The following is a 26686-nucleotide window of genomic DNA, read 5'->3' as shown; positions in this document are numbered from 1 at the left end:
CAGCGTTTCGGTGAATGTGAGCAGCACCGAGAACCGGACTGGCCATATTCTGGAATACTTCCATGCCTTTGCCTATTCCAGCCACTCGGCCGTCCAACTAAGCCATCACGTGGCGAGGCTTGTCTCAGAAGCGTCAGGTCATCAATACTTGTTACGGCACAGTCAATGGTGCTCGGGGTACAGCCAACGATGGCCAGTGCATCGGCTCCACCTATCTGTTCTATCAACAGCAGCAGACAAACACCCGGCTTGAGTATTCGGACGATACCGAGGCTGCAGGGTGGTGACGTCCGTTGAAACAGGGACGATCAACGGCGATGGCCTGCATATGCGCGCATACGCATAGCCTTTACCACGGGGGTCAGTGGTTCACGACATTCGACTTGGCAGACCATGCAGTGCAGCTTCCGCCAAGGCATGCACACTACTGCAATACCCTATCAGCATGCTCAGAATCCCCCACATATTTGCCCCAGCGTCGCGGCTGACATGCCATTGAGGGTGCGCACGTCGAAACGCCTGGTCGCGCGCCTGTCACGATACCTCGGAACCGCGACCATGACTGGCAGACCAACCCTTGGGACCGCTGAGCAACGTTGCACTAGCTGCGTCTCGACTTTCCCGGTTCCCAAATCAAAGGAAAATTAGTTTAGCATGATTTGAGCGCCATTTGCAATCATAGGCATCCAGCGCACGAGTGGCCTCTGTCTGGTCTGGTCTAGCTTCGGACCTATCCTTGCTAGAACCGCTTGCTAAGCTTTCCCCAGCACCATCGGACCTACTCATGCTAGCTCTCTAGCCAGTCGCGGGACTAGCGCACTCACCCCATGCTTCCAGCCTTCAGACTAGACAGCTGCCCATGGAGATCCCCAAGCTCGTGGAATCAGTTCCCCAACTCTACTTAAGGGTCGTGAACCCGCCCCGAAGCAAAGATCATCCTCACCCGAGTACACTACTCTCTCCTTTGGACTTGAGTCTTTTGATTGTACCACATCCACTTCCTCAGACTATCGTCAATCATGGGTCTGATGTTGAAGAAGCCCGAGGGCGTGGCTGGCTCTACCGCGCCGGCCATTCTCGTCGGTTTGTTCGTTGCCTTTGGTGGTGTTCTTTACGGGTATGCATTTTCGACTTGATGGTCCAAGATTCTATACTAACATACACAGATATGACACTGGTACCATTGGTGGTATCTTGGGCATGAAGCACTGGCGAGATCTCTTCAGCACTGGCTTCATCAACAAGAAGGATGGTGAGCCCGACGTCACCGCCGAGCAAACCTCTTTGATCGTCTCTATCCTCTCCGCTGGTACTTTCTTCGGTGCCTTGACCGCCGCACCTACTGCTGATCTCTTGGGTCGCCGCCTGGGTCTCGTCATCTCCACCGTTGTCTTCTGTGTCGGTGTCGTTCTCCAGACTATTGCTACTGCTATCCCCATGTTCGTTGCTGGTCGTTTCTTCGCCGGTTACGGAGTTGGTATGATTAGTGCCATCATTCCTCTTTACCAGTCCGAGACCGCCCCCAAGTGGATTCGTGGTGCCATTGTCGGTTGCTACCAATTTGCCATCACCATTGGTCTGCTGCTCGCTGCCATTGTCGACAACGCCACCAAGGACAGACCTGACACCGGCTCTTACCGTATCCCCATTGCCGTCCAGTTTGCTTGGGCCATCGTCATCTTCGTCGGCTGCATCTGGCTTCCCGAGACTCCCCGCTGGTTCATCAAGAAGGGCCGCCCGGAACAGGCTGCCAAGTCTCTCTCCACTCTCCGCCGCCTTGATGTTGACGACCCCTCCCTCGTTGAGGAGCTCGCTGAGATCACCGCCAACCACGAGTACGAGATGTCTCTCGGTAAGGCCTCTTACTTCGACTGCTTCCGTGGAAACCTCGGCAAGCGCCTGGCGACTGGTTGCCTGCTCCAATCTCTCCAGCAACTTACCGGTGTCAACTTCATCTTCTACTACGGAACTTCCTTCTTCCAGAACTCTGGTATCAAGAACGCCTTCGTCGTCACCATGATTACCTCTTGTGTCAACGTCGCCTCCACTGTCCCTGGTCTCTACCTCGTCGAGAAGTGGGGTCGCCGCAACCTCCTCCTCTTCGGTGCCGTCGGCATGGCCGTCTGCCAATTCATCGTCGCCATCACCGGTACCGTTGCCGGCGTTGACAACATTGCTGCTCAACAGGCGCTCATCGCCTTCGTCTGCATCTACATCTTCTTCTTCGCCTGCTCATGGGGCCCAGTCGCCTGGGTCGTGACTGGTGAGATCTTCCCCCTCAAGGTCCGCGCCAAGTCCCTCTCCATGACCACGGCCTCCAACTGGCTCCTCAACTTCGCCATCGGATACGCTACCCCTTACATGGTCAACTCTGGCCCCGGCAACGCCAACATGGGTGCAAAGGTCTTCTTCGTCTGGGGCGGATGCTGCTTCGTCTGCATCTTCTTCGTCTACGGCTTGATCTACGAGACAAAGGGTCTCTCCCTCGAGCAGGTCGACGAGCTCTACGGCAAGTGCGCGCACGCATGGAAGTCGCCCGGTTTCGTTCCTTCCGTCTCTTTCCAGGACGTCCAGGACATTGGTGCCAACAACCGCAGTGCCAGCCTTACCGATATTGAGGCTGATGCTCAGCGCAAGAGGAGCGCTACTTACAACGAGAAGCTCGCTGTTTAAAGAAATAGTGCGCTGGAATGACATGTGTTAATCTAATTAACGAGCTGCTCCATATAAACACGATTGGTTTTATGACTATATCGTTCTGAGCATATGCGCCAGGGCGGCGCGAGATCTATATCTGTATATAACGCCTTTTATTGTCTACGAGTTACGAGTTATTATATCCATCAACTTATCGTTAATCTTTACCATTGTTGATCTTATGACCTTTCTTTGACACTTGGACGTGATGTTTGAAAGACTTGACAGGTATATGTATTCTGTATCTTATCCACGATTGGACTTATATGAACATGTAACGACAGATACAACATCCCCTGCATACCTACCCTTCCTCGTCAAACCCTCATCCCCAGAACCAGAACCAGAACCAGAACCAAATCCAGCCCCACAAACCCACAACGCACATCAATAAAATCCGGTATAACAAGCACAATAACACGAGACAAACCCTCACCCAAACATGCAAATGTGTCATAATGACCCCTCTGCATCCGTCCGCGCTGTCTAGCACATGCACCGTTGGGCTAGGTACTGTCCAACACCTCCATCCGTCATCTACCATCTACCATCTATCCCCCAGCCGTCCACACAATATACCTCCCTCCTTACATGGCATTATTTTCACAGCCCGCGATCTACTTACATTCTAAACCGGCTTGCACGCATCTAGACACCAAAACCATCCTAACCAACCGGTTCCATCTCCACAACTTACCCCAGCTTTCCCCCCTCTACGCGCTCTACAGCGCAGCTTGCAGCTAGTGTAAAAGCGGGGTAGGCTTTCTTACTCTAATAACGCCTGGTATGGGCTTGTGCTTGTTCTTGCTGGGCGTCTTTGTTAGTGCTGGTGTGTGCTAGGGAGGTATCTAGCTAGGTATATAGTGTATGTTTTAGGGACCGATGTCGGTGTTTATTAGCTAGTGTCTTGGTGCCTTGTTCATGCTTGTATGTACTTAGTTACGGGGTTCGTGCTTGCAAGTTACTTACTTGCACGCTTGGACGCTGGGTTTATTTTATGTGTGGGGTAGGGTTGTTGGGTCGTGCGACAGGCAGAATGGAGTAGGTGGGTGGGCTGGTGGAGAGAATCTGGAATGATGATCAAGATTTTTTTGTGGATTAAAGATCAACATCTTTGCATCTGCATCTGCATCTGCATCGCACATCACACCCAACTCGTGGTTGCAGGTTGCATTGCGATCAACAGACGATCTTTGCGGGGGAAACATGTGGCGAATAAGCTGGGGAAGGTTTCGTACTCGATTGCCAAGGTAGGCAACGTAAGGAAGAGACATGCACATGCAGGCGAGATGATTGTTCCGATAGGGAGTTTCTCGGGGGAAAAGGATAGGGCACCTGCTTTGTGTAGGAATAGGCAATTTATTTTTGGTATTCGATTGCGTTGTGGCGTTTGGGGGCGGCGTGTAGGGCTGGATGGGGCGGGGCTTGGCTGGGGCTTGGGGTGACGTCATGATGGGCGTGTGCGAGATGGAGCGTTGAGGTATCTGGGAGGGTTGGATGTGGGTGTTAGTGGTGTTTTTGGATGTTTTGAGAGGTGGTATGAGTGGGTTGTTTTAGGGAGAAGAGATGGTTGAGCTGTTGCGTTAGAGGCCGGGGGGCGTGGGATGTATAAGGGGATGAACGGCGATGATGAGATAGTATTCAGGTGTTTGCGTAGGGCAGATGGAGAAAACGGGTTAGCATAATTAGGCTGTGTTCGCTGTTTGACAAAAGAATATTTGGTTCATTGGGTTCCGGATTGCTGTGACGTTGATCACTTACTTCTATTATACAAAGCTTAATGAAGAATCGTTCAATACAGTGCTAGCCAAAGAAAAAGGGATTCAACACGCTGCCTCCAAGCCTTAACCAGATCAATACGGCATTCTTCAAAATAAGTACAAAATGCCGTTTAAAACTACCGTCCTCTAGAACACACATCCAACCGTCCAATCCTAGCGGGGTAGGACATACCTACTAACGTTGGAAATCAGCCTTGTTGTTAGAACAAGGTCTCCTCTGGTGGTATGACTACCATAGGCGACCGAGTAGAGGTACGAAAGGTAACCCTGTATTGGATTGAACTTCACTAAGAGCTATTGTTCTATCTACTTGTTGTTATGATGATCTTAGGACGTACATGACAGATCATCATTCCGCGTCGGTCCTTCTGCTCGGGCTTACTCCACGAACCTCACCTCGCCGACCTGGACTGAACCTAACATATTCTTAACACTCCCCCTCAGGGCAGGTCCGGTCCAAGGACAACTCCTAATTGGTTCTTGAATCTCTCGAATGCGACTCGCTGCAATGGCTTTGTCATTCCATCAGCCACCATGTCTGCAGTTGGAACGTAGGCCACATCGAGTTTGCCTTGTTCTGCTAGGTCTCGGATAAAATGATAACAGACGTCGATGTGCTTTGATCTTTCGTGAAGGTGAGGGTTCTTTGTAAGTGCAATGGCACCCTGGTTGTCTCCTAGCATCTGGACCTTGTTGGTGTCTTTTCCAATGTACTTTGGGAACCCAAGATCTCTAAACATTTGAGCAATCCACTGGCCTTGCTTGCAGCATGTTGATAGTGCGATGTATTCAGATTCGCAGCTTGACGTTGCAACAGACCGTTGCTTCTTGCTAGACCATGATATTGGACCTCCGTAGAACATTGCAGTGCTCCCTGAAACGCTCTTTCGGTCTACCATGTCGCTTGCCCAGTCAGCATCAGAGTAGATGACAAATTGCGAGTGTACTCCCCCTGGTCCGTAGCGTAGCTTCAATGTCACTGTCGACCTTAGATATCGTAGCAGGTTCATCAACGCATGGCCATGGTGTTCTGCTGGATCGCTCATGTATTGGCTTAGCTTTCCGAGGGTGAATGCAATGTCTGGACGTGTAAGAACCATAGCAAACATAAGGCTCCCTATCACTTGCTGGTATTCAGTGATGTCGATTCGGGTGTCGTTGTCAGTGGCTGGCCTAAATGAAGTGTAATCTGCAGATGGAATCTTCTTGTCTCTGTGTTGTTTGCTAGACATTCCAAACTTGTCAAGTACTGCGTGTAGGTACTGCTCTTGATCGAGGTAGATTGTGCGGCGCTTTCTGTCTCGCGTAACTCGTACTCCAAGGATCTTATGAATCTCCCCCAGGTTCTTGGTGTTGAATCTTCCAGAAAGCTTCTCGTAGAACCAATCAATTTGAGCTCGATCTTTTGCAGCAGCAGCAATGTCATCAACGTAGACGAGGATACGGAGTTGTTTTTCTTTGTGGATAAACATGCACGGGTCTGCGAGGCTTTGTACGAATCCCCATGCCAGAAGTTCTTTCTTTATCAACAAGTTCCAGTCGCGAGCAGCCTGTTTGAGTCCGTATAAGCTGCGGAGAACTCTAAGGACGTATCCTTTTTTGACTTCTACTCCTTGGGGTTGCTTAAGAAAGATCTCTTCCTTCAAGTGCGACTCTGTGAATGCATTCTTAATGTCAAAGTGGAAACATTCCAGGTTTTCCGCTGCGACAGTGGCCATAAACAGACGTAAGGTGTCCATGCGGACTGTCGGGGCAAAAGTCTCGTTGTAGTCTGTTCCGTGTGCTTGCGTAAAACCTCTTGCCACAAGGCGTGCCTTAAACCTCTCAACAGTCCCGTCGAGATTCGTTTTGACTGTAAAAACCCACTTTGAATCAACCATGTTCGCGTCTTTTGGCTTTGGAACTTCCTCCCAGGTTCGATTCTCTATTAACGCGATTATCTCTTCAAGTATTGCTGCTTTCCATTGCTTTCCATACTTTGGGTCGTTGATAGCTTGCTCGTGTGTCTGGGGGATCTGGATTCCTGCGATCTCGGTTGCTGCGAAAGCCTTCTCAGATAGTCGTGTTTGCTCTTCTGTAAGGCCAACTTGGGCTAGCATAGCTTTAACGATCTTGCTAAATCTCTCGTCCTCAACAATCTCTTCGTTAGACCTCTTCCGTTTGGCTTGTCTAGTGAAGTATCGTGGAATCTCCTTTTCTCGTACAGACTGGGTACACGGTTCTTCGGGCCCCTCTTCGTTCACAAGATTAGGAACCCGCTCATCAGATGGTGCAGTAGGAGGAATAGTAGTTAGCCTCCTTGGTCTTCCTCTGTGACGCTTCACTGGTTCATGAGTTAGCTCTGCCGAAGATGGTTCCATTAGGTTCTCGGAAACTGGTTCTATTGGTTCTGCAGGAGATGGTTCCATTGGTTCGGTAGGAGATGGTTCCATTGGTTCTGCAGGAGATGGTTCCATTCGTTCGGTAGGAGTTGGTTCCATTCGTTCGGCAGGAGATAATTCTAGATCCTTCCTAGGTCTTCCTCTTGGTTTTCGGTCTGGCATCGTATTCTGCGTTCCTTGTGGTCCAGCTGGTATGTTTCGCAGTCGTAGTTCAACTTTCCCTCCAGGGGTGTATTCGTCCACTGACAATCGGCTTGTCCTTGAGGTGTATCCAAGCTCTGGCGAATAGAACTTGAACTGCTTATTTGTTGTCTCAGAATATCCCATAAATACTCCAATTCTGCCACGGTCCACGAGCTTGTCATGTCGTTGGTCTGCTGGAATCGTTTTAGGGTTGATGTACGAATAGCATTTGCTCCCCCATACACGGATGTGGTCAATGGATGGTTTCGTTCCTGTGAATGCCTCTTCAGGACTGACTTGCTTTCCATTGATCATAGGTCCTGTGTTTGTACGGTTGCGTAGGTATGCGTCTGCTTCGACAGCTTCATCCCAAAACTCAATTGGTAAACCAGCGTCTTTCAACATTGCTCTCATATCAGCTTCAGCAGTTTGGATGTTTCGCTCGGCTGGTCCATTCTGGTGTGAGGAAGCAATTGTTGTAGGCTGAATTTCCACGCCTTGTGTAACTCTCCATTCCTCAGCTTGCTGTAGAAGTTCTGGTGCATTGTCGGTTCCAGCAGCTTTGACTTTCTCGCCAGTTTGATGTTCTACAAAGGTCTTCCAGATTCGGAGTTCCCGTTGTGCGTCTCCCTTTTTCTTCAGCGGGATAACCCAGTTTTTCCGCGTGTAGCTATCAATAATTTGGAGGAACCACCTGTTTCCTCGTAGAGATGTTGGAAAGGGTCCAGCAATGTCAAACTGTACTAAGGCTAGCTTCGTGGCCTTGTGCTCTCTTAGCTGCTTAGGGATGCTGTTCTTCATCTTTGTCAGGGAACACACTTCGCAGATTTCAATCTTCTCTGGAACTTGAATCTTCTTCTGGAGAGTTGTAACTTCGTGGAGTTTGGCAATCTTTGTAGGTCCTAGGTGTGCGAAACGTCTGTGATACAGCAGGTATCTCTCCTTTTCATTAACCTTAAGCTCGCTCTTAACTGGTGTATGGGGTTCCGTGCCTAGGAATGCTGTCTCGTGGTATCCATCGGCAATGTGTGACACTACGTAGAGGCCGTCGTCCATAGTTGCTTTAATAATGATCTCCTTTCCTAGTTTGAAGCATAGTACGTGTGAATTGAAACGACCCTTCAGGCCTGCTGCGCAAATTCTTCTCCCTGATAACAAATTGACTCCAAGGTTAGGTACAAGCAGTACTTCTGACAACCATGTCGACGATCCGTCTTTACACCAGACTTGCTATCAGTCAGGTAACTCAGTTCGAACTGACTGAACTGACTGCCAAGACTCAGTTCAGTCAGTCAGTTCTTGAGGCAGCTGGACGTCAGTCCAGTCAGTTCAGAAGCCTCCAGACTGACTGAACTGACTGACGTTAGACTGACGTTAGCTGTTTTTAAAGCAGTATTTTAGAGTTGTGAAAGCCACATTTAGTGCGGCTTCGAAGCCGCGCTAGTCCTAGATATAAAGACACTAATCCTATATAAGTTAAAGCATCTAGCTTTAAGCTAATTAGAGTTTGCGGAAATGCGCTACCCGGTGCGCACCTAGTAAGCCTTTCGCGTCGCGTCGCGTCGCGTCTGCTATACACACGACGCTAGACTACTGTTGCCATAATACTTCTTGGTGTACTTCATGTCTACTCCCTCTAATTCAGGCCTTCGCCGCCTTGTAGAATGCGACAAGCGCAATTCTCCTCTACCATCGCTATCAAACGCGCCTACTGTTGGCGATACTGCGAGCGAGGCCCAGGCTGATGAGCCCTTGGCAGTACAGGCGGACTTCCCCAACGACGGCGACGACGACGACGACGACGACAATTACGACGGGCTTGATTTTAAGCGTGTGCCGTATCTTGAGCGGCGCCAGGTTGAGCGTAATAGTCGCGGTGGGCCAAAAAGCTGGATCTACCGCCACGGCTGGGCCGTCTGGCACCGCAAGTACAAGAAAAACTACTGGCTTTGCCGGTACTGCCATCAACGACGGAAGCAGGAGGCTTGCTACGAGGCTGACAGCACTACAAACGCCGGCCGACACCTCTCAAGCAACAAGCCTGGACACTCACACGGACCTAACGGACCTGTACCAATTGCTAGCCGGGAGGGCAATATTATGGGCGCGCTCGCAAAGTCCCAAGTATATATTATGAGGTCTAAAGGGATAGAAGTATCGCAAGAGGTAGCAAACGAGATAGCAGCAAGCTTTTCAACCTCTCGATTTCAGGACGCGCTGAAGGACTGGGTAGTCGCGGACAACCAGAGCCTTCGCGTAATAGAAACGCCGCAGTTTCGAGCCATGATTGCGGCCGTGAGCCCGCTAGCCGAAGCTCTCCTTTGGCGTAGCCACTAAACGCTCCACGATCATATTATTACTGAGTACAATACATACATACTAGCTGTTGCCAACTACCTTCGCGAAGCCCGGTCGCTTATACACGTGTCATTCGACAACTGGACTTCAACTGGTGGGCAGTATGCTTTTACTGGCCTCTGCGTACATTACCTTAACAGCGAGGGCAAGCTAGTTGACCACCTGCTTGGGTTGCCTGAGCTACACGGGGCGCACACTGGCAATAATATTGCCGCTGCAGCAACAACAATACTTCGGCTATTTGGCGTTGACAACGCGAGGGTTGGGTACTTTGTGCTTGACAACGCAAGTAACAATGATACTGCAGTTGAGTCCTTAGCAGAGGAGTTTGGCTTTATCGCAAGCGAGCGGCGGCTGCGGTGCTGCTGCCATATACTCAACCTAAGCGCACAATTAGTAATTTGGGGCAAAGACCGTAGCGCGTACGAGAATGAAGCCGCACACCTTGAGGAAGAGGAGAAGTACATGGATGAGTGGCGCAAATACGGTCCTGTTGGCGTCCTCTTTGACGTGATTGCGTCTATCTGTACGCCTCAAACTCGACAACTACTAGAGCGCCTACAGTGCGAGGAGGCAGAGTCTCTAGGTGTTACACCCCACATCCGGCAGCTTGTGAAGCCTGTTAAGACACGCTGGAATAGCTATTTCAACACGTTTGTCCGTGCAGCTGAGCTACACGGCCCTATCGATGGCTATATTGAGTGTAAACTTGAGGAGCATAGTGCTGCAACAGCAACCTCACGACGCCGGAAGAATCGTGAGCAGCTCCCTGCTGCCCAGCCACGGTTATATATACGCGAAGGGGGTCTAAGCGGCAAGGACTGGGCGACAATAACAGAATACATTCGACTCCTTGAGCCATTTGCCGAAGCTACACGGCTACTTGAAGGTCGCGGCCGACACGGCCGACACGGCGCTATATGGGAAGTTCTAGTAACGTTTGAGTGGCTTCTTGACCAGCTTGAGGCTCTCAAAGACCGCCTTAAGGATGTAAATTACGAAGATCTAGATGCGCCTGAAGATCATCTTATTACAAACGTTAACCTTGCGCATTGTAAGCTTGCTGAGTACTACGCAAAATTCGATAACGCGCCTGTCTACTACACTGCTACAATACTACACCCGCACTACAAACACCACCTCTCAGCGCTCTGGAAGGTGCCTGACACCCATGTCACTGCCCGTGACGGTGTCCACTATCGCGACGGCTGGCTTGACAATAACCACCGGGCATTCCTGCGTATGTGGCAGGGGCGGAAGGACTCTGCAGCCACTTCAGCTCACACTGTAACGCCGCCGCGTAAGAAGCCCCGGCTAGGGATTTCAACGTCGCGATCAGCTTTTCTACAGTCGTCAATTGAGCAAAGCACACGGCAGTTAGAGGCAAGCCTTGCTGAGGATGAGTATGAGATATGGAAGCGGCAACCAGCGTTAGCTGAGGAGGATTGGCTGTCTCTTAATCCGCTTCTATACTGGGAGTCAGTTGCTGGGCAGTTCCCTATACTCTCAAAGTTCGCTATTGACGTCCTAACAATACCAGCAGCAGCGGCAGACTGTGAGCGGACTTTCAGCGAGCTTGGCGACATGTTAGGCACCCGGAGACTCCATATGAAGCCAGAGCTTATTTCAGCTTTGCAGAGCTTGAAGAGCTGGAAGAGGCTTGGTATACAGCCAACAACTACTTCAGCTTCTGGGCTAGCGCGCACACTATCAGAGGAAGAAATCTCAAAAGTACAGGAGCATTTATCTCAGTTCGACGTCAGGTAACTCAGTTCAGTCAGTCCAGTCAGTCCGCAGGCCGCGGCGACGTCAGTTCAGTCAGTCAGTTTTAGTTTAATTGAAAAGTCTTGGCAGTCAGTCCAGTCCAGTTCAGTGACCTCAGGACGTCAGTTCAGTCAGTCCAGAGAGCTCCGGACTGACTGAACTGACTGATAGCAACTCTGCTTTACACACCACTTGAGCTTCTCCTTTCCAGTCTGCATATAATTCTCCCCCTCCAACCCGAACTAGTCTTCGCTTGATCTTGATCATTCGTCTAAACAATGAGGGTTGGTCAGACATGTGGGAGGAGGCGCCAGTGTCGGCAGCCCAAGTAGATGGAGAGGCCTTACCGACAATGTCTTTTGAGAGACGGCATGTCTCAATTTCCTCGGGTTCAGAGTCTGAGGTCTCGGATAATTCATCTGACTCTGAATTGACTTCTTCGGCTCCATATGCTTTGCCAGTCTTTTTGTGAGAATTCCTTTGCTTGAGTGTCTTAATAGGCGGCTTAGATGATTTCTTAGCGTCGTATTCCTTAAGGAGCTTTCGAGCTCTCTCACGTCTTGGACAGTCTCGTATAGACTCCGCAACAATCAATTCAATCCGGTCACTCTCCTAGACCCACTTACCTATCTAGGTAGGGCTTAAACTCCTATAGGTAACTACTAGGCTTAAAGCGGTAATCAATCAATCCAATCTGAACCTTCTAGGACCCACTTAATTGATTGTTGCGGACTGTGGTCTCGTACGCCATGGGCTCCGTCACAAAGGAAGCATTGGACCATAAACTTAGTACCAGATTCGGAGTCAGACGATAGTGGTGAGCTCTTGTGATTTCGGCGCTTGTAAGGCGGAACATACTTCTCCGTCTTCCGGAATGCTGGGAGAGCTTTTTCGTCGGCGTCTTGCTGGTCTCGAACCTCCTTCTCTTCCAGAAACTTAAGTTTCTGTTCAACCGTAAGGTTAAGTTGGGCGTTTAAGGTGTCAATCGTAGTCTTAAATTCTTTCGGGAGTGATCTAATAAGAACGAGTAGTAGTGCAGAGTCCTTGTAAGCTCCGTTGGTGTCAGCGTCTGCTGCTACGAGTTTGCGTCGGTATTCCTTTAGCTTTTCCCATGATCCAACAATTGTGTTCCCAGGATTGAATGTGAACGTTTGAATTCTGGTCATGTAAATGTTGGCGGTTGTGGCGTCAGTTTGGGTGTACTTCTTTTGTAGGTAGGCCCAGAACTGGAAGGCAGTGTCGTATTCGTCAATAAGGGCTTGGTCATCTTCAGTAAGCGACCGAAACAAGAGATCGATTGCAGTGGCTTCATCTTCTAGGTACTTGTCTCTTTTTTCAATGTTGACGCGGATCTTAGTATGCTTGTCTGCTTCAGCAATTTCCAACTCTTCCATAGCCTCCGTTAGTTCACCGGCTATTGCTATTTGGCAGTGCTGTACCAGGTTTTTCTCGCAGACATAGAAGACTTTCTTCCCCTTAAGCTTGACCTTGTTTCGGCGGAACCAAGTATCGTGGTTTTCAGCTGTAAGTTGGGGAATCTTCCATTCTTCCTTCTCTACAGCCATCTTGTGTGTTTTGAGTTGGTGAGACTATTATGCGAGCAAGGTACGTGGTATGATGCTAAGAGTGTAGGTGATGCGGGCGATGCGGGCGATACAGGCGATGCGGGCGATCCGGGCGATCCGGGTGATATTCTGCGGGCGGTGCAGTCGTTATCGGTTCTCGGGTGTAGAGACGGTGTATTTAAGTGTGATTGCGTGTTAACCGCGTTGTACACGACTTCTTTTCTTTTCTGATTCCTTCTTGAATCTGAGTCCTTCGTGACTCGGGTAGGTGTTTGAAAACAATAACGTTGGGTTAGGCAACCGGGCTCATAACCTGTTAGAACAAGGTCTCCTCTGGTGGTATGACTACCATAGGCGACCGAGTAGAGGTACGAAAGGTAACCCTGTATTGGATTGAACTTCACTAAGAGCTATTGTTCTATCTACTTGTTGTTATGATGATCTTAGGACGTACATGACAGATCATCATTCCGCGTCGGTCCTTCTGCTCGGGCTTACTCCACGAACCTCACCTCGCCGACCTGGACTGAACCTAACATATTCTTAACACTTGTCAAAGTAACCAATCTTATTAATTCTTACATTTGTTCCAAAGAAGAAAGATTCACCTAATTATAGAGCATGTCGACGTTTCACGTGCATAATAAGCATCTAGTAGTCGACGACTAGAACCTACTCGAGATAATCACGAATGTTTGAAGTATATGCGACATACTATAGACACGGCAACATCAGCGTCACCGTTTTATGAATAGAGTCTTTCCACGGTAGTCTATCTCATAGAGGTGCGTGTTTTATTTTATGCAGCTACTTATATTTGAGGAAGAGCCACTAAATCATCTAACTTTCGTTCACTCAAGAAAAAGCGAGTGCTCTTACCATTCCTATAAAACATGAACAGCGTTTTATGCGTATGAAGAATTAGTAGAATTAAGTAGATAAATATTGGTACTTATGTTCCGCCCAGCCAAAAACTTTTTCACCGGCAGGAAGAACTATTGTACCAGCTCCATGTAATCCTAGAAAACTTGGGAAACCGCAATGAAGATTATCGACCAAATCATAGAAATCTATCAAAAATACGACTAGTTATCAATCAGATATTCTTGGCTTACAGGCTAACCAACTACTTGTAATATCTACAGCGTGTAGAGGCACCACCATGCGTCGAATAGGAGAGTTTGCGCGTTAGGAAGTCAGGCATAGACGATATTGTTGTGAGTGCTTATCGGAGGTTGTATCGACGTACTGGTTACTGGAACGAGATTTGGCGAAGGTGCCTAGGTGGTGAGGCTTTGTGTGGGGGATAGTGGGTGCTGGAAGAATTGAAGGATTGAACTGAGGTTGTATTGTCTGAGTCTACAAACTGCATATGTAGGTGGGTGACCGTAAACAGCGCTAGTCCTAGATAGGCATCGGTCTATTACAAAGGTAAGTTGCGACTACAGGAGCAGAGCAGGAGAGACCCCAAACCGTGACACTTTGTGAGGGTGGGGATTTGGTGTGCTGTCAGCGAAATCAGGGGCGGAGGCGTCTTAAGTCGTGTGTGGCTCTGTTAATTTTCGCGCCGGCTGTGAGGATATTGCGATATAAATACTTCTTCTGCATCATACATGTTATCAAAAGACTACAGTGGCGACGAAGAGGGGGGAAGTCGTAGTTATTTTCATTATCCAAAAAGATCCCCCCCCACCCCTGACCATGCCCAACACACCTTAAACCTTCGTAACCCCCTCCTTAATCCCCTCCAACTTCCCCACTAACTCCCTCCACACACGCCCCTGATCCCTCTTCCCCTCTTCACTCCTCACATACGGGCTAGGCTCCGTAATTTGAGAATCACTAAAATACCTGCCATGACTCTCCTCACCCTGCACGCCGGCATGCACCAGCGTCCTCGACCCAACCTCCGTCGTCCTAGCGAGTAATAACGCCCCGATCTTCGCTGCAAAAGATTGTTCGCGTTGGAATTCCCTATTATTATCAGATTAGTAAACCACACATACGTCAAACGAGGAAGTAGTGGGGTGGGAAAACTTACGATTTACAATACCCCGGGTTAACCAAATTCACAGTGACGGGAATGTCTCCACTGGGGTATTTTTCGCAGAATTCTCGGACAAACAGTACTTCTAGCAATTTACTCGTTTGGTACCGAACTGCGAGACTTACGTCCTTGCCATCTACAACCTTCTCATTCAGCCTGGCGAAGATACCACCTTCGGGCGCTTTTCGCTCGTTGAAGGGCGACCATCCGTGTACCTCTGAGCTCACAACCGTAAGCGTGGGTCTCGTGTTGAACTTCGCCGCCGTCTCCTTCATTTTCGGCAGCAGCGCAAACGCCAGCAAGAACGTAGATACCACGTTTACAGTAATGGTGGATTCGTCTTGCTCAAAGACTTCCCAGATGCCGGCGCCGCGGATGATACCGGCGTTTAGCACGGCGATGTCGATGCGGTCGAGGTCTTTGGCTGCGCGGGCGGCGAAGTCGAGCACGGAGGCGTACGACGACATGTCGAGTTGCATTACTTTTACTGCGCCCTTGCGGCCGGTGGTTGCTTCGATGTCGGCGCGTGCGGCTTCGCCTTTTTCAAGGGACCGCACGGCGAGGATTACGGTGGAGGCATTGAGTGCGGTGAAGTGACGGGCGGCTTCCTTGCCCAGTCCGACATTGGAACCGGTTACGATGACTGTTTTGCCGGTGAGGTCGGTGGTGGGTTTGGGTGGAGTGACGAAGAATTGGGAATGGAGGAAGCGGAGAATGTCTGGCATTCTGGTGGTGATGGCTTGCTGAACGGATGATGGCGGAAAGAGGGGAACTGTGTAAAGTGCTCTGGTGTTTGAGTCTGTTTATAGTTGTAGGGAGTTGAAAGCTCCTCGGTGATAGTATGTGGCTATCGGGTTTAAGTTATTGTTCACTTCCGGCTTTAAGGATAGAGTACATTCAAGTTGTGGGCGTCATTGGCGACTTTATGGCTGTACGCATATTCGATCGCATGCGGTCAGCGGGGATTAGGTTCTAATCTCCCCCGCCCTGACACGGGTCGGACCATTATCGGGTTGTTGATTTCAAATTTCGGCTTCTGTCCATCGCGACCATACCAGATAATCAAGGACTGGGCTCTGGAGGATTTGGTATTTTTAGGTTTTGTTGGTTCAGATTTATAAGCAGCGTAGTGAATAACTAGCTTAGTTATGTCTTGTTTTTGCACGTGGTCTTGGCGTTATGTATCGAAGGATCTAAAAGGGCCGATGTCTGCACGACGTGCCAATATCTCATCTTGATGTTGTTGTGTTGCTGACACATTACCATGACCCCAACATCACAGCACTAGTTTGTTCAAGGGCTAATAATTCTGCGTTATCGTAATCAGACCAGCTATCAACATTTTAGCCGTTAAAATGGCCCAAATATTCAAGACAAAACCCCGTGCTACTACCAGCGCGCGCAGGCGCGTACTTGGCTCCCCAGCGACCAAATTATTGTACAAAAGCCTAGGCCCTACTTTGCCTTTTTGATACTCCCCAATACAGCAAACATGCTATGCTAAATGCAGGAAAGAGACTCGCAATCGAACTTGCAATGCAAAGAGACGGCATCTACCACGCGTCAACGTCAAATCCTTCCTCTGAGAACTCAGTCGCAACAACCGTTCTCCGCGAGAACTGGCGACCAGCAAGCGCCTTGATGGCCTTTTGCGCGGACTCTGTGTCTTGGTATTTGATGTAGATTTTGCCAACGCCGAGATTGACACGGGCTCCTGCAGGACGAGGGATCTTGGTCTCGACGATGGGCCCGTACTTGCCGCACTCTTCTTCGATGTCTTCTTTGATTTCTGAGAGAGTATTAGCATTGAAAGTTAGTCTGTAAGATGGTAAAAGTTGCTTACCTTCATACTCCTCGTCGTTGAGTAGCTCATCCGAAGTCACCATGTTCATTAGGCAGACAACACGGCTGTGCTCGTGGTTCTCGGCGGCACTCGCTCCTGCCAGCATGGAAATGGCACCGACTCCGCCGTCGAGACCAGTCGACTGCTGAAGGCCGACAGTCGCACGCGAGACCTTGAGGTTACCATCGCCAAGCGGGATGTCGTTCAAACCCTCAATAACGGCGTCGATGATCTCGTTATCGGCATACTCGCAGAATGCAATACCCTGGGTTATGTTAGTTGGAAATAGGTCAAGACTGAGTGTAGTACTTACGCGATGTTGATCGGTGCCAGTGTCCTTAACCAAGATGAAAGCCTTGAGTTTACCCATGGTCTCAACGAGTTCTCGGATTTGCTCCTCTTCAATGTACGTGGGGATGTTGACAATGCTCAGCTTGTTGGGACTGTCCTTGACGACAGACGACACCTCATCACCAGGCGGGTATGCATTCTCGTCGGCTGTGGGTGTAATGTAGTCCTTGGGACGACGGATGGAGAGACCTGACCTATCAGGAGCTCCACCTTCATCGCGCATAGAGATGCCGGTCATGGCAAGAGCAAGTGTCGCATCCTCGGGTGCCTTGAATTCCAGTGCGGCGTATTCTTTGCTGGTCGCAATGTGGGCTGACAAGCATGGGTCGTTACCAGAAACAACGTTCAGGCCGTTGAGCTGGTTGTTGAAGAATTCCATAATCTCCTGGGAGGTGCAACCAGAGGGAAGGTTGTGGACATAGAGACGCTTCGACTGCTTTGCGGCTGATGTTGCGAGAGCGGCGGCTGTGGCAGTTCCAGCAGAGGGTGAAATGAAAGCGGCCAGCTTGGACGGGTCCATAGGAGCAGCACGAGGAGCTCCAGGTAGCGGAAACATGCCGGACAGCTTGGCCTGCTCGGCCGTGATGTTCTCGTAGCCTGCGGGTTTGATGTCCCATTGTGTCATGCGACGCGGGCGTTGCAGAATGTTGGTGAAGCTTGCGAGATCTGGAGTAGCCTCGCGTGGCTTGTTGAAGGGCGGAGACTCTTCTTTTTGCTGACGCATCCTATCGCGCCCACCACCAAAGCCTCCGTCGCGTCCTCCTCGGCCGCCCCTACGATCTTCGCCGCCGAATCTATCGCCGCCCCTCTCATTGCGCTCTGCTCCGCGCTCTCGTCGGTGACCACGGTCATCATCTCGGTCGCGGTCTCGAGGACGGTCGCGTCTAGAATAAGAATCGCCCCAGCCACCGCGCTCTCCCCCACGCTCGCCCCGGTCATCACGCCTCTCACGGCGAGCATATGTGTCTTCGCGCTCGCGCTCACGATAGTCGCGGCTCGACGAGTACGTATCTACCTCGTAGTCGCGGCGTGAACCTCCGCCTCCACCGCCGCCACCACCATGGCGGGGAGAGCGAGAACGGCGACGGCGCCTATCACCACGGTCATCGCGATCGCGAGGGGCATCTCTCGAGGACTATCTGGTTAGTACATGTAAAGTAGTTGTCGCATTCTAGGCGTGCTCACGTAGTTGCGCGATCCACTCGATCGGCCGCCGTCTGCTTATGTTAGTCTCTTTCATGATGGGAGCTGTACACTAGTCAGTACGTGTACTGATAGATGTCGCTTACCTCTGGGATAGCTATCGCCGTTCATACTGGCCGGGTCGTCGTTGCCCGGAGCTGTCGCGCTGTAGTAGAAGCACAGCCACGTGAGACTTTGCTGCTACGGCGGGTAAGAGGGCGGAAGAAGCTGCAATTAGCAGATCTGGATCAAGAAGCAATTGATGAATCAACTGCTTGCAATAGTCCCGAATTTAGGACGCGATGCTTTGGCCGTGATTGCTGTTGCCGTCGCGGAAAACGTGCGAGAGAAAGTCGGGGCCTGGTTAGCGCCTCCTTAGGGCCCATATTAGCGTGCCCTTGGCGCGACTACCCCTGTCACTGGAGCCAGATGGATCAGGAGCAGGAGCAGGCCGAGCGACATTCACTCTGACCTCACACTGGCATTGCGCAACATTGTCGATACAAAATGGCCTTGCGCGCTGCAGAATGGCACAAGCTGCCTACAAGCCTCACAGAGCTATGCATAGATACGACTTTGCGATGCGGGCAGTCATTTCGGTATGCGACATGTCACTGTAGTCGCAATAACTACTAACATACCATCAGATGGCGCAAGTCTGCTGATGGTGAATGGTCAATGGCTCTTCACGGTCGCATCATCACTCTTCGTCAGGACGCCGAACATCTCCATTACCGGGCAACCTACCCATCTATTACCACCACGCCCCTTACTCCACCTCCATCCAAAGCACCCTCAGTCGCCCCCGAAGAGGATGACACCCCGGCCCTCATCAACCACTACTTCAACCTGACCCCAAACCTCGGTCAACTATACGAGCAATGGGCGGCCTCGGACGCCAACTTCAAAAAGAGAGCACCGAAATTCACAGGCATCAGGATACTGCGACAAGACGCATGGGAAGCCCTCATTGGCTTCATCTGCAGCAGCAACAACAATATCAGTCGCATATCCGGCATGGTGCATAATCTCTGTTTACACTATGGACCTCTGATAGGACATATCCATGACGTACCATATCACGACTTCCCAACGCCCGCTGCCCTCTCTGGTCCAGCCGTAGAGGCGAATCTCATGAAGCTTGGCTTCGGATACAGGGCAAAGTACATTGCCAAGACCGCGCGCATGGTATCTGAAGACAAAGGGATGAAGTGGCTGGAGGATCTCAGCAACCCTGAATATCCCCAATTTGGCGTACAAGAAAAGCCAGCTGGAGATATGCCGGAAGGTGGTCGCGAGGGGTACCGAAAAGCTCACGAGGAGCTCTTGGCTTTACACGGTGTCGGTCCAAAGGTTGCAGACTGTGTGTGTCTTTTTGGTCTCGGCTGGTCCGAGTCTGTTCCCGTTGACACGCACGTTTGGCAGATTGCGCAACGCGATTACCGGTTTGGGAAAGGCAAGCACAGTAGCTTGACTGCCGCCACATATGCAGCCATTGGGAACTTGTTTCGCAAACTATGGGGTAAAGAGGCGGGATGGGCGCATTCGGTATTATTCACGGCGGACCTAAGGGCCTTTTCAGAGAGAGTTGTTGCCAAGGTCGAGATCAAAGAAGAGACTACCATCAAAAAAGAGATCAAGGAAGAGGACGTTACTATCAAGAAGGAGATCAAAGAAGAAGAGGTCACCATCAAGAAGGAAGATGAAGAAGCAGTGGCCAAAATTGCAGTCAGGAAGGAAACCACAAAACGGAAACGCATCAAAAAGGAAGCTGAAGAGGAAGACCTTGCGGCCGTGAAAGTAAAGCAAGAGCCCACTCGTAGGAGTAAACGGCAACGTTCTTGAAGTAGCCGAGATCTGAATAAATATATGTCAACGGCATTAATATCGAGAATTCCAGCTATCCATCAAGTACTGTGAACTCGTTCACTGTGCTGAAAGGTCACATTTCGGGATGTAGAAATAGAACTGTTCAAGGCTGACTCTCTGCCACTATGTACTCTAACAGAAGCTGATTCTCAGCCTTCTTATCGTGCCGATTTTCTTCCGCGAAGAGTTTAGAGTATTCAGCTTACCAACTCGGTCTTTCCGATGGTCACATGATTTGCTGACCAACCATCTGCCAAGTATCCACGTCTCTTCTGTCTGGAGTGTTATAGGCTATAGTTACAACTAATAGGTATAACGGCAAAATAACAGTCGCGCAGGCGACCGCTAACAAGCTCTCTAGCTTTAACACTACGCGCTTTAGGCTCGCCGCCGTTACCTAGCTCGTAGATAGTAACTACCTACTCTCTAAATTTAAGAGATCTTCTTTCTAGACGATGCTAGCTATAGCTAACCTAGAGGTAGAGGCGGCGCTGTAGACGTCCTCTATAAGCGTGTCGCGCTACGTGCTACGCCTGTACAACTACCTAAAGCCGCGCGTTATAAAGGAGCTGTCGCACGCGCTAAGCAAAATATACGTTAGCTTTAATAGATAGACGACAAAGGGCGGAAAGCGTGGCTACCTAGGTATTGTTGTACACTACGTCGACGCTCGTAGCAACCTCTAGGACCTCCCTATCGCGTTGCCCTAGCTTATAGGCGCTTACAGCGGCTAGAAGATAGTAGAAGTTATCCTTAAGACGCTAGATCTATTTAGTATTAACGCGCAAATAGTAGGCTACTTTGTACTTAATAATGTAAGTAATAATAACTTAGCCGTCGTAGTAATTAGTTAGAAGCTTAGCTTTAGCGCGTCTAATCGCCGCCACTATTGCGGACCTTACACGCTTAATCTCGTTAGCTAGAGGCTTCTCTAGGGCTAGGATAAGAACGCTTATAACAACAATAAGCGTAAGCTTACTAACGAGACTAAGTTTATAGGCGAGTGGAGGCGCGATAGGCTGCTTAGCGTCCTGCTTAGCGTTATTAACTACATTAAAACACTATAACAGTACGAGCTTTTTAGTAGTTTTTAGACGCTCGCTTACTATAAGCTGCCTACTAACGCACTAGAGGAGGACCGCAAGGTGCTAGAGCCTGTTAAGCCCGTCGTCACGCGCTAGAACTCGTACTACTCGTGCTTTAAGCGCGCTGTGAAGCTGCAATCTACTGTCAACGAGTGCGAGATAAGGACACGTACGCTAAGAGTCGCGGCAATAAGCTACCTAAGGCGCCGTAGTAGATGCGATCGGACGGGCTTACAGCAGCCAACTTGTCAGATTGTGATGGGTTATCAAAGACGGGGATAATAGTATAATAATATGATGGGGATCGATTGTATTGTTCTGGTCTGATGTCGTGTGTTGTTCTTGTCCAACGCTGTTCGATCAATTGGGTCGCGGTGGATTGTGCGCGCTGACTAATTTAACTGATCCACAGAATCCACAGCTCCAAACACCCGGATTTTGTCCACCACCCAAAATATGCCCATATTCTGACACAACTAGGCGGTAGTTACTAAGTACTTAGACGTCCTAAAGCCGCTTAAGTCTACTATAAAGCGACTTAAGGGACGCGGTAAAAGCGGACGCTTTAGTGCTATTGCTAAGATTATTCTAGTCTTTAAGTATATACTCTCGTACTACGAGCAGCGCGTTAAAGCGTACGAGGCGGTGGACTACAACGCGCATAATAAGGCGCCTAAGGACTATCTTGCTATTAACTTACGTGCCGCGTAGGCTAAAATTAGCGAGTACTACGCTAAATTAGACAACTCGCTAGCGTACTATACTGCTATAATACTCTATCTATACTACAAAGCGTACTACGACACTGTCTAGAGCGATAAACCTAAGTGGCTCCTCGCTAATAACCGCAACTTTCGCGCCCTTTAGCAGCTATATAGCGCCTCGCCGCGCAAGGTAAGGCGCCCTAACGTCCTTACAAGCGACATAGACAACGCGATTAACGGCCTTATTAACCCTAGCGCCTCTATTAACAATAACATAGACTACGACAAGTTTAAGCAGTAGAAGCGCAGCGAGCCACGCGCAGAGAAGGGTAGCAATTACGCAAACAACCCTATTAAATACTAGGTAGAGCTGCGCGAGCGCTACCCTAACCTTAGCAAGCTCGCGCTTAACGTACTTTCTATCCTAGCCTTAAGCTGTAAGCGTGAGCGCCTGTTTAGTAAGCTTAGCGACCTCCTTAAGCCGCGTCGCCGCGCTATTAAACCGCAACTTCTAGCGGCTACATAGTGCGTAAGACGGTGGCAAAGAGCTGGCTTAGGCGACGTCGAGGTAGCGGCTAAGTCAACGATAACAGACGACGAGATAGAGCTTTTGTACGACCTTAGCAGCTAGGGTGGCGACGATTATAAGACTTAACATTAGGAATTTTTGTAGTATAGGCTATCAAGCTATCAAGTCAAGCCTCAAGCAAGCTACCTATTTTAGCTTGATTATGTGATCAAGTCAAGCTGCTCACCATCTTATCAAGCTCCACTCGAGCCAGCCAGCCGGCTTGACTTGACTTGCTTGTTGGAAAGTCTGATCACGGTGGTAAGCTTTTAGTACATGTTGATTAGAATACAGTCAGCACGGAACTTACCATTGATCCGCATAAGCTGCGACGATGAGAATGGGAAAACTGTGATTTTGGTAGTTGTTAGATGGTGACGAGACGATGACCGGGATACCCTGTGTTTGTAGTTAACTTACAATCCTCTATTTTTATGGTGGTGTGTCTGCTATATAAACCCGAGTTTTCACCACTGGTTGAGCAGGGCATGATATATGAGTCCTGCACTCCCCCTTGCCATGGATGGAACCGGGCTTCGCTGTCTTTACTTGTTTTAAGACAGCGCATGGGCAACCTACTGTACTGCACTGTACCTGGGTACATATGTCCTAATCACTGAATTTTGATCTTGTATTGGAGCCGAGGAGGTTTAGTGTGAGGTACAAGCGCCAGGGATGGTATGGGAGGAGAGGATTGCGTGACGGAGGTTTGAAGGGTGAAAGTATTGATTGAGTTGTGGGGGTGAGCGCTGTATGGGAGGGCAGGATGCAGTGCATTGTAGGCTCTCCCTCTCTAAGTCCGGGAGTGCTGTTATAAACTAGCTTACAGCTCACCTACGATCTTGAGTTAGTTCATTCTCTTACTTTTACTGCTGGGTTCCTTTCTGTCGAAGGGGCCCAACCGCAACCACCAGTTTAATAGAAACCCGATAATAAAATGACAAACGGGTATAATCAATCTCCGCTCGATTATAAGAAGAAGTAACTCGCTTATGGTCTACAGTGGCTTACAGCGTATATTGTCTATTCTAGTCCATACGCCCCCATGTTAGGTATCTTTCCAACATTGTCTCAAAAGATGACCGCTATGCGCAACTCGAATAAAACGCTTGGAATAACTTGACCAAAAACCAAACAATTATCATGGCGCGATTCCATGATATACATAACCAGATGTTTATTGCGCTATGGCAGGTGTTCGCCGGCGTCAGGGAGCCAATGCCCAAGATCCATTCCCGAACGCCCCTCAGGGTAAAGATGGTCATGCGATCTTGGAGCTGGGGTGTCGCTACAATCGTTCGAAATCGTGTGGGTGCGGTAGTTTTGGGGCTCGTTCGGTCGACCGTACCAAGGCGCCAGAGTGTCCACCATATATTGCGAATCTGTATCACGCCTCAACAGAACCGGTGGAAGTGGTGTAAGGGGTCTGGGAGATTCTGAAAGATTGCCGAGTTCAACATCTGGTGCTTGTCAGAAGCTTGGTCGGGTGTATCGGATACTTGAAGGGCTTACCGGGCTGTGCACGTTCAACTTGACGTTGCGACCTGAACCTGCGCCAGACGTATACTAAAAATGGGACACAAATAGTGAGCATAAGGGTCACGAATGCTATGATTGCTTCGATAGACCAGGACATGCTGGTGCTCGGTCTAGTGATGTCTATTATCTGTTAGAGACGGGCACATTGGGCACATGACAAAAATTATGGCTCTTTTGACTTGTTGGGAGCCATACCGATGTCCAAAATTAGGCGATATGAGGGAAGAGCCATAAGAAAGGAAACATGATGTAAACTTACAACTGACTGATTCGTGGGGGTTTCGTGGTTGGTACTCTCCCAAGGTTGTGCCGGTGTTATGGAAATCTGAATGGCTGGAAGGCTTGCAATAGAGATTGGTACTCTAAAGCAATTTTTATTCCGTTTGAGGAGGTAGAGCGGACTTGGGCCATGGTATATGTGCATACTGAAATGCATAATCTCCTATGTGTATTCTGAAATGCAGAATCTGCTATGTGCATACTCAAATGCAGAATCTGCGAGAATTGAGACTTCAAGATCCTGTAACTGGAGTATCTCAGGTTTTGCATGATTGGGCGATGTTCTTCCAGGGGCCCCGGAAAACACTCAAGTAATCGTTCCTGCAAAATCGGCACGGCTATGTAGCCAAGTCTGCGAGATTGGGCCCACGAAGTGCGCGGAGGCTCGTCTCACAGGTTTTGTATGATTGGTTATGCTAGGAGGTCTTACTTACAGAACCTTAGCGCGACGTATCCTGTACGCTATTGGTTGCTTACATGCAGGGCTTGCGGAATCTCGTAGTGGCTGACTTTGCAGGTTTCGCATCATTCGCTAGCAGGATTGCGGCTGAAAAGTGATACGCCACAGTCCTTCAATTGGCCCATCACAACCACAGTGCATGTTGTGGTGTTACAATGTAGTGGATGGGCATCCTTAGGATCTAAAACTGACCGGTCAAGTAGATGGGCTCATAATCATCCACCCACCTTAGCCTGATGACTTTTTTCCCTTGCAGCATTTCCTACCTTCACGCTTCTTCACAGCAGATATGGACAGTGACTCTAGGGCCATCAGGATCGATGAGCGAATCTGGGATCAGCACCGTTCCACAATTCAGGGGTTATATGTAGCGAAAACACTAGGCGAAACTGTGGCATACATGAAGAGGCACCATAATTTCATCGCTAGGTATTAACAATATCGCATTGTTAATAGCTAGGCTCTGACTTCGAACAGTAGCTCACAGTACGAGAGACAGCTTAAGAAATGGAAAGTGCGAAAAAACCTAACAGATGAAGAATGGCGAAGGACCATCAGATACATCAACAACGAATCAATTTCTGTTAATGGAATTGAAGTGTTGTTACAGGGTATCATGCTTCCTCACGAGAGAACCCTCCGGGAGATTGCACGACGTGGTCTAGCGGCAGACCTAACGAGTGAGCGGCATAGATGTTCGTAGACATCCTAAATAATTTATCATTTGCTAATCATGCGTAGATAACTGCGAACTTCCTAAGTGCGTTATCATCCGACCCCGATTGAGCGCCCCATGCACTGAGAACGCGAACGGTCTCGGTGTCGTGCTGGTTCCTCCTGTAACCCTACCATCGCTTCCGATCCCGTCTGCAGCTCTCGAGGGGGCAGAATCGCTAGAGATAACCCCAAGGCTTTCATTTCCAACTTCAGCTCGTTACAACCATAGTTGTCAACAATCAAGCCAATCCAAGCTGAGGCGTCAGATTGGATTGCTCGTTTTTTGAGAGCGTCAGCTTGGATTGTTAGGGCTAACAAGCTGAGATTGTAAGCTTAATTAAGGCTTAATTAATCGGCTTAATAACCTGTACTAGCGCTAGCCTTAGTGTTAAGTTTCGTCGTCCTAAGTCGCTAGCCCGCACAAAAGCTCTATATTGTCGTCATCTGCTGCCTCCTCCTCTACTACTTCGTCGTCGCCTCTAAGGCTAGCTCTTTGCCACCGTCGTACGCACTGTATTGCCGCTAGAAGTTGAGGTCCTAGACGTCGTCGTCGCGGCTCTAACAGGTCGCCTAGCTCACTAAACAGGCGCTCACACTCACAGCTTAACGCTAGGATAGAGAGTACGTCAAGCGCAAGCTTACTAAGGCTAGGGTAGCAATCGCGCATGCTCACCTAGTACTTAATAGGGTTATCTGCGTGTTCTATACCTCTCTTAGCTGCTAGCTCGCTGCGCTTCTACCTCTTAAACTTATCTTCGTTATTAGTAAGGCTGCTAGTAGTACTAGGATTAAGTATACTATCGATTGCGTCGTCTATATCGCTTAGGATCACTGCCGACAGCCTTACCGCGCGCGGTAAGGTGTTGTACTGCGCCTAGAGCGCCTAAAAGCTAGCGTTGCTAGCCTCGAGCCAGTTAGGCTTCCTAGCCTACGCCTTATCGCAGTAGTACTTGTACATCGGATAGAGTATTGTAGCAGCGTAGTACGCGGGCGAGTCGTCTAGCTTAGAGTAGTAGTTATCGGCCTTCTGCTAAGCTGCGCGCAAGTTAATTATAATATAATCCTTAGGTAACTTATTGTGCTCGTTGTAGTTAACCGCCTTATACGCGTTAACGCGCTGCTCGTAGTAGGTAAGGAGGTATTCGAATATTAGAATTATCTTAGCAATAGCCCTAAAGCTGCCGCTTTTACCACGCCCTTCGAGGCGCTTTATAGTAGTCTTAAGCGGTTTTAGGATGTCTATATACTCTATAATTACTGCCTAATTAGCACCTGTAAGGCCGTCTAATCGCATCTACGGCTGCGCAACTAGC

General features: G+C 49.4%; 8 protein-coding genes across 8 annotated transcripts; 3 read left to right on the top strand and 5 right to left on the bottom strand.

The window, feature by feature from the left end:
* Positions 1 to 1019: 1019 nt before the first annotated feature.
* PtrM4_135620 (ProP, Permease major facilitator superfamily) lies at positions 1020 to 2673 on the top strand (the record flags this gene model as incomplete). The annotated part of the gene is made up of 3 exons (XM_066109263.1): positions 1020 to 1117; positions 1167 to 2149; positions 2246 to 2673. The coding sequence occupies 3 exons, from the start codon at positions 1020 to 1022 to the stop codon at positions 2671 to 2673; spliced, it is 1509 nt and encodes a 502-aa protein (XP_065960185.1).
* Positions 2674 to 4918: 2245 nt separating this feature from the next.
* PtrM4_135610 (uncharacterized protein) lies at positions 4919 to 8098 on the bottom strand (the record flags this gene model as incomplete). Its single annotated transcript, XM_066109262.1, has 1 exon — positions 4919 to 8098. One exon carries the CDS (start codon positions 8096 to 8098, stop codon positions 4919 to 4921), a length of 3180 nt encoding a protein of 1059 aa, XP_065960184.1.
* Positions 8099 to 8665: 567 nt separating this feature from the next.
* Positions 8666 to 11167, top strand: PtrM4_135600 (Dimer-Tnp-hAT domain containing protein; the record flags this gene model as incomplete). Its single annotated transcript, XM_066109261.1, has 3 exons — positions 8666 to 8800; positions 8873 to 9368; positions 9426 to 11167. 3 exons carry the CDS (start codon positions 8666 to 8668, stop codon positions 11165 to 11167), a joined length of 2373 nt encoding a protein of 790 aa, XP_065960183.1.
* Positions 11168 to 11278: 111 nt separating this feature from the next.
* PtrM4_135590 (UBN2 multi-domain protein) lies at positions 11279 to 12729 on the bottom strand (the record flags this gene model as incomplete). Its single annotated transcript, XM_066109260.1, has 2 exons — positions 11279 to 11743; positions 11911 to 12729. The coding sequence occupies 2 exons, from the start codon at positions 12727 to 12729 to the stop codon at positions 11279 to 11281; spliced, it is 1284 nt and encodes a 427-aa protein (XP_065960182.1).
* Positions 12730 to 14444: 1715 nt separating this feature from the next.
* Positions 14445 to 15501, bottom strand: PtrM4_135580 (FabG, Dehydrogenase with different specificities (related to short-chain alcohol dehydrogenase); the record flags this gene model as incomplete). Its single annotated transcript, XM_001938364.1, has 2 exons — positions 14445 to 14703; positions 14771 to 15501. The coding sequence occupies 2 exons, from the start codon at positions 15499 to 15501 to the stop codon at positions 14445 to 14447; spliced, it is 990 nt and encodes a 329-aa protein (XP_001938399.1).
* An 828-nt stretch (positions 15502 to 16329) lies between these two features.
* Positions 16330 to 17694, bottom strand: PtrM4_135570 (uncharacterized protein; the record flags this gene model as incomplete). Its single annotated transcript, XM_001938365.2, has 3 exons — positions 16330 to 16565; positions 16620 to 16884; positions 16933 to 17694. The coding sequence occupies 3 exons, from the start codon at positions 17692 to 17694 to the stop codon at positions 16330 to 16332; spliced, it is 1263 nt and encodes a 420-aa protein (XP_001938400.2).
* Positions 17695 to 18659: 965 nt separating this feature from the next.
* On the top strand, positions 18660 to 22111 carry PtrM4_135560 (AlkA, 3-methyladenine DNA glycosylase-8-oxoguanine DNA glycosylase; the record flags this gene model as incomplete). The annotated part of the gene is made up of 4 exons (XM_066109259.1): positions 18660 to 18751; positions 18800 to 19952; positions 21587 to 21813; positions 21985 to 22111. 4 exons carry the CDS (start codon positions 18660 to 18662, stop codon positions 22109 to 22111), a joined length of 1599 nt encoding a protein of 532 aa, XP_065960181.1.
* A 1452-nt stretch (positions 22112 to 23563) lies between these two features.
* Positions 23564 to 24014, bottom strand: PtrM4_135550 (uncharacterized protein; the record flags this gene model as incomplete). Its single annotated transcript, XM_066109258.1, has 2 exons — positions 23564 to 23838; positions 23891 to 24014. The coding sequence occupies 2 exons, from the start codon at positions 24012 to 24014 to the stop codon at positions 23564 to 23566; spliced, it is 399 nt and encodes a 132-aa protein (XP_065960180.1).
* Between the last annotated feature and the right edge of the window lie 2672 nt (positions 24015 to 26686).

Source organism: Pyrenophora tritici-repentis, chromosome 8 (genome assembly GCF_003171515.1).
Source record: "Pyrenophora tritici-repentis strain M4 chromosome 8, whole genome shotgun sequence".
Taxonomy (NCBI): domain Eukaryota; kingdom Fungi; phylum Ascomycota; class Dothideomycetes; order Pleosporales; family Pleosporaceae; genus Pyrenophora; species Pyrenophora tritici-repentis.
Note: the sequence above shows the minus strand (reverse complement) of the source record. Positions and strands in the feature narration are given on the sequence as shown.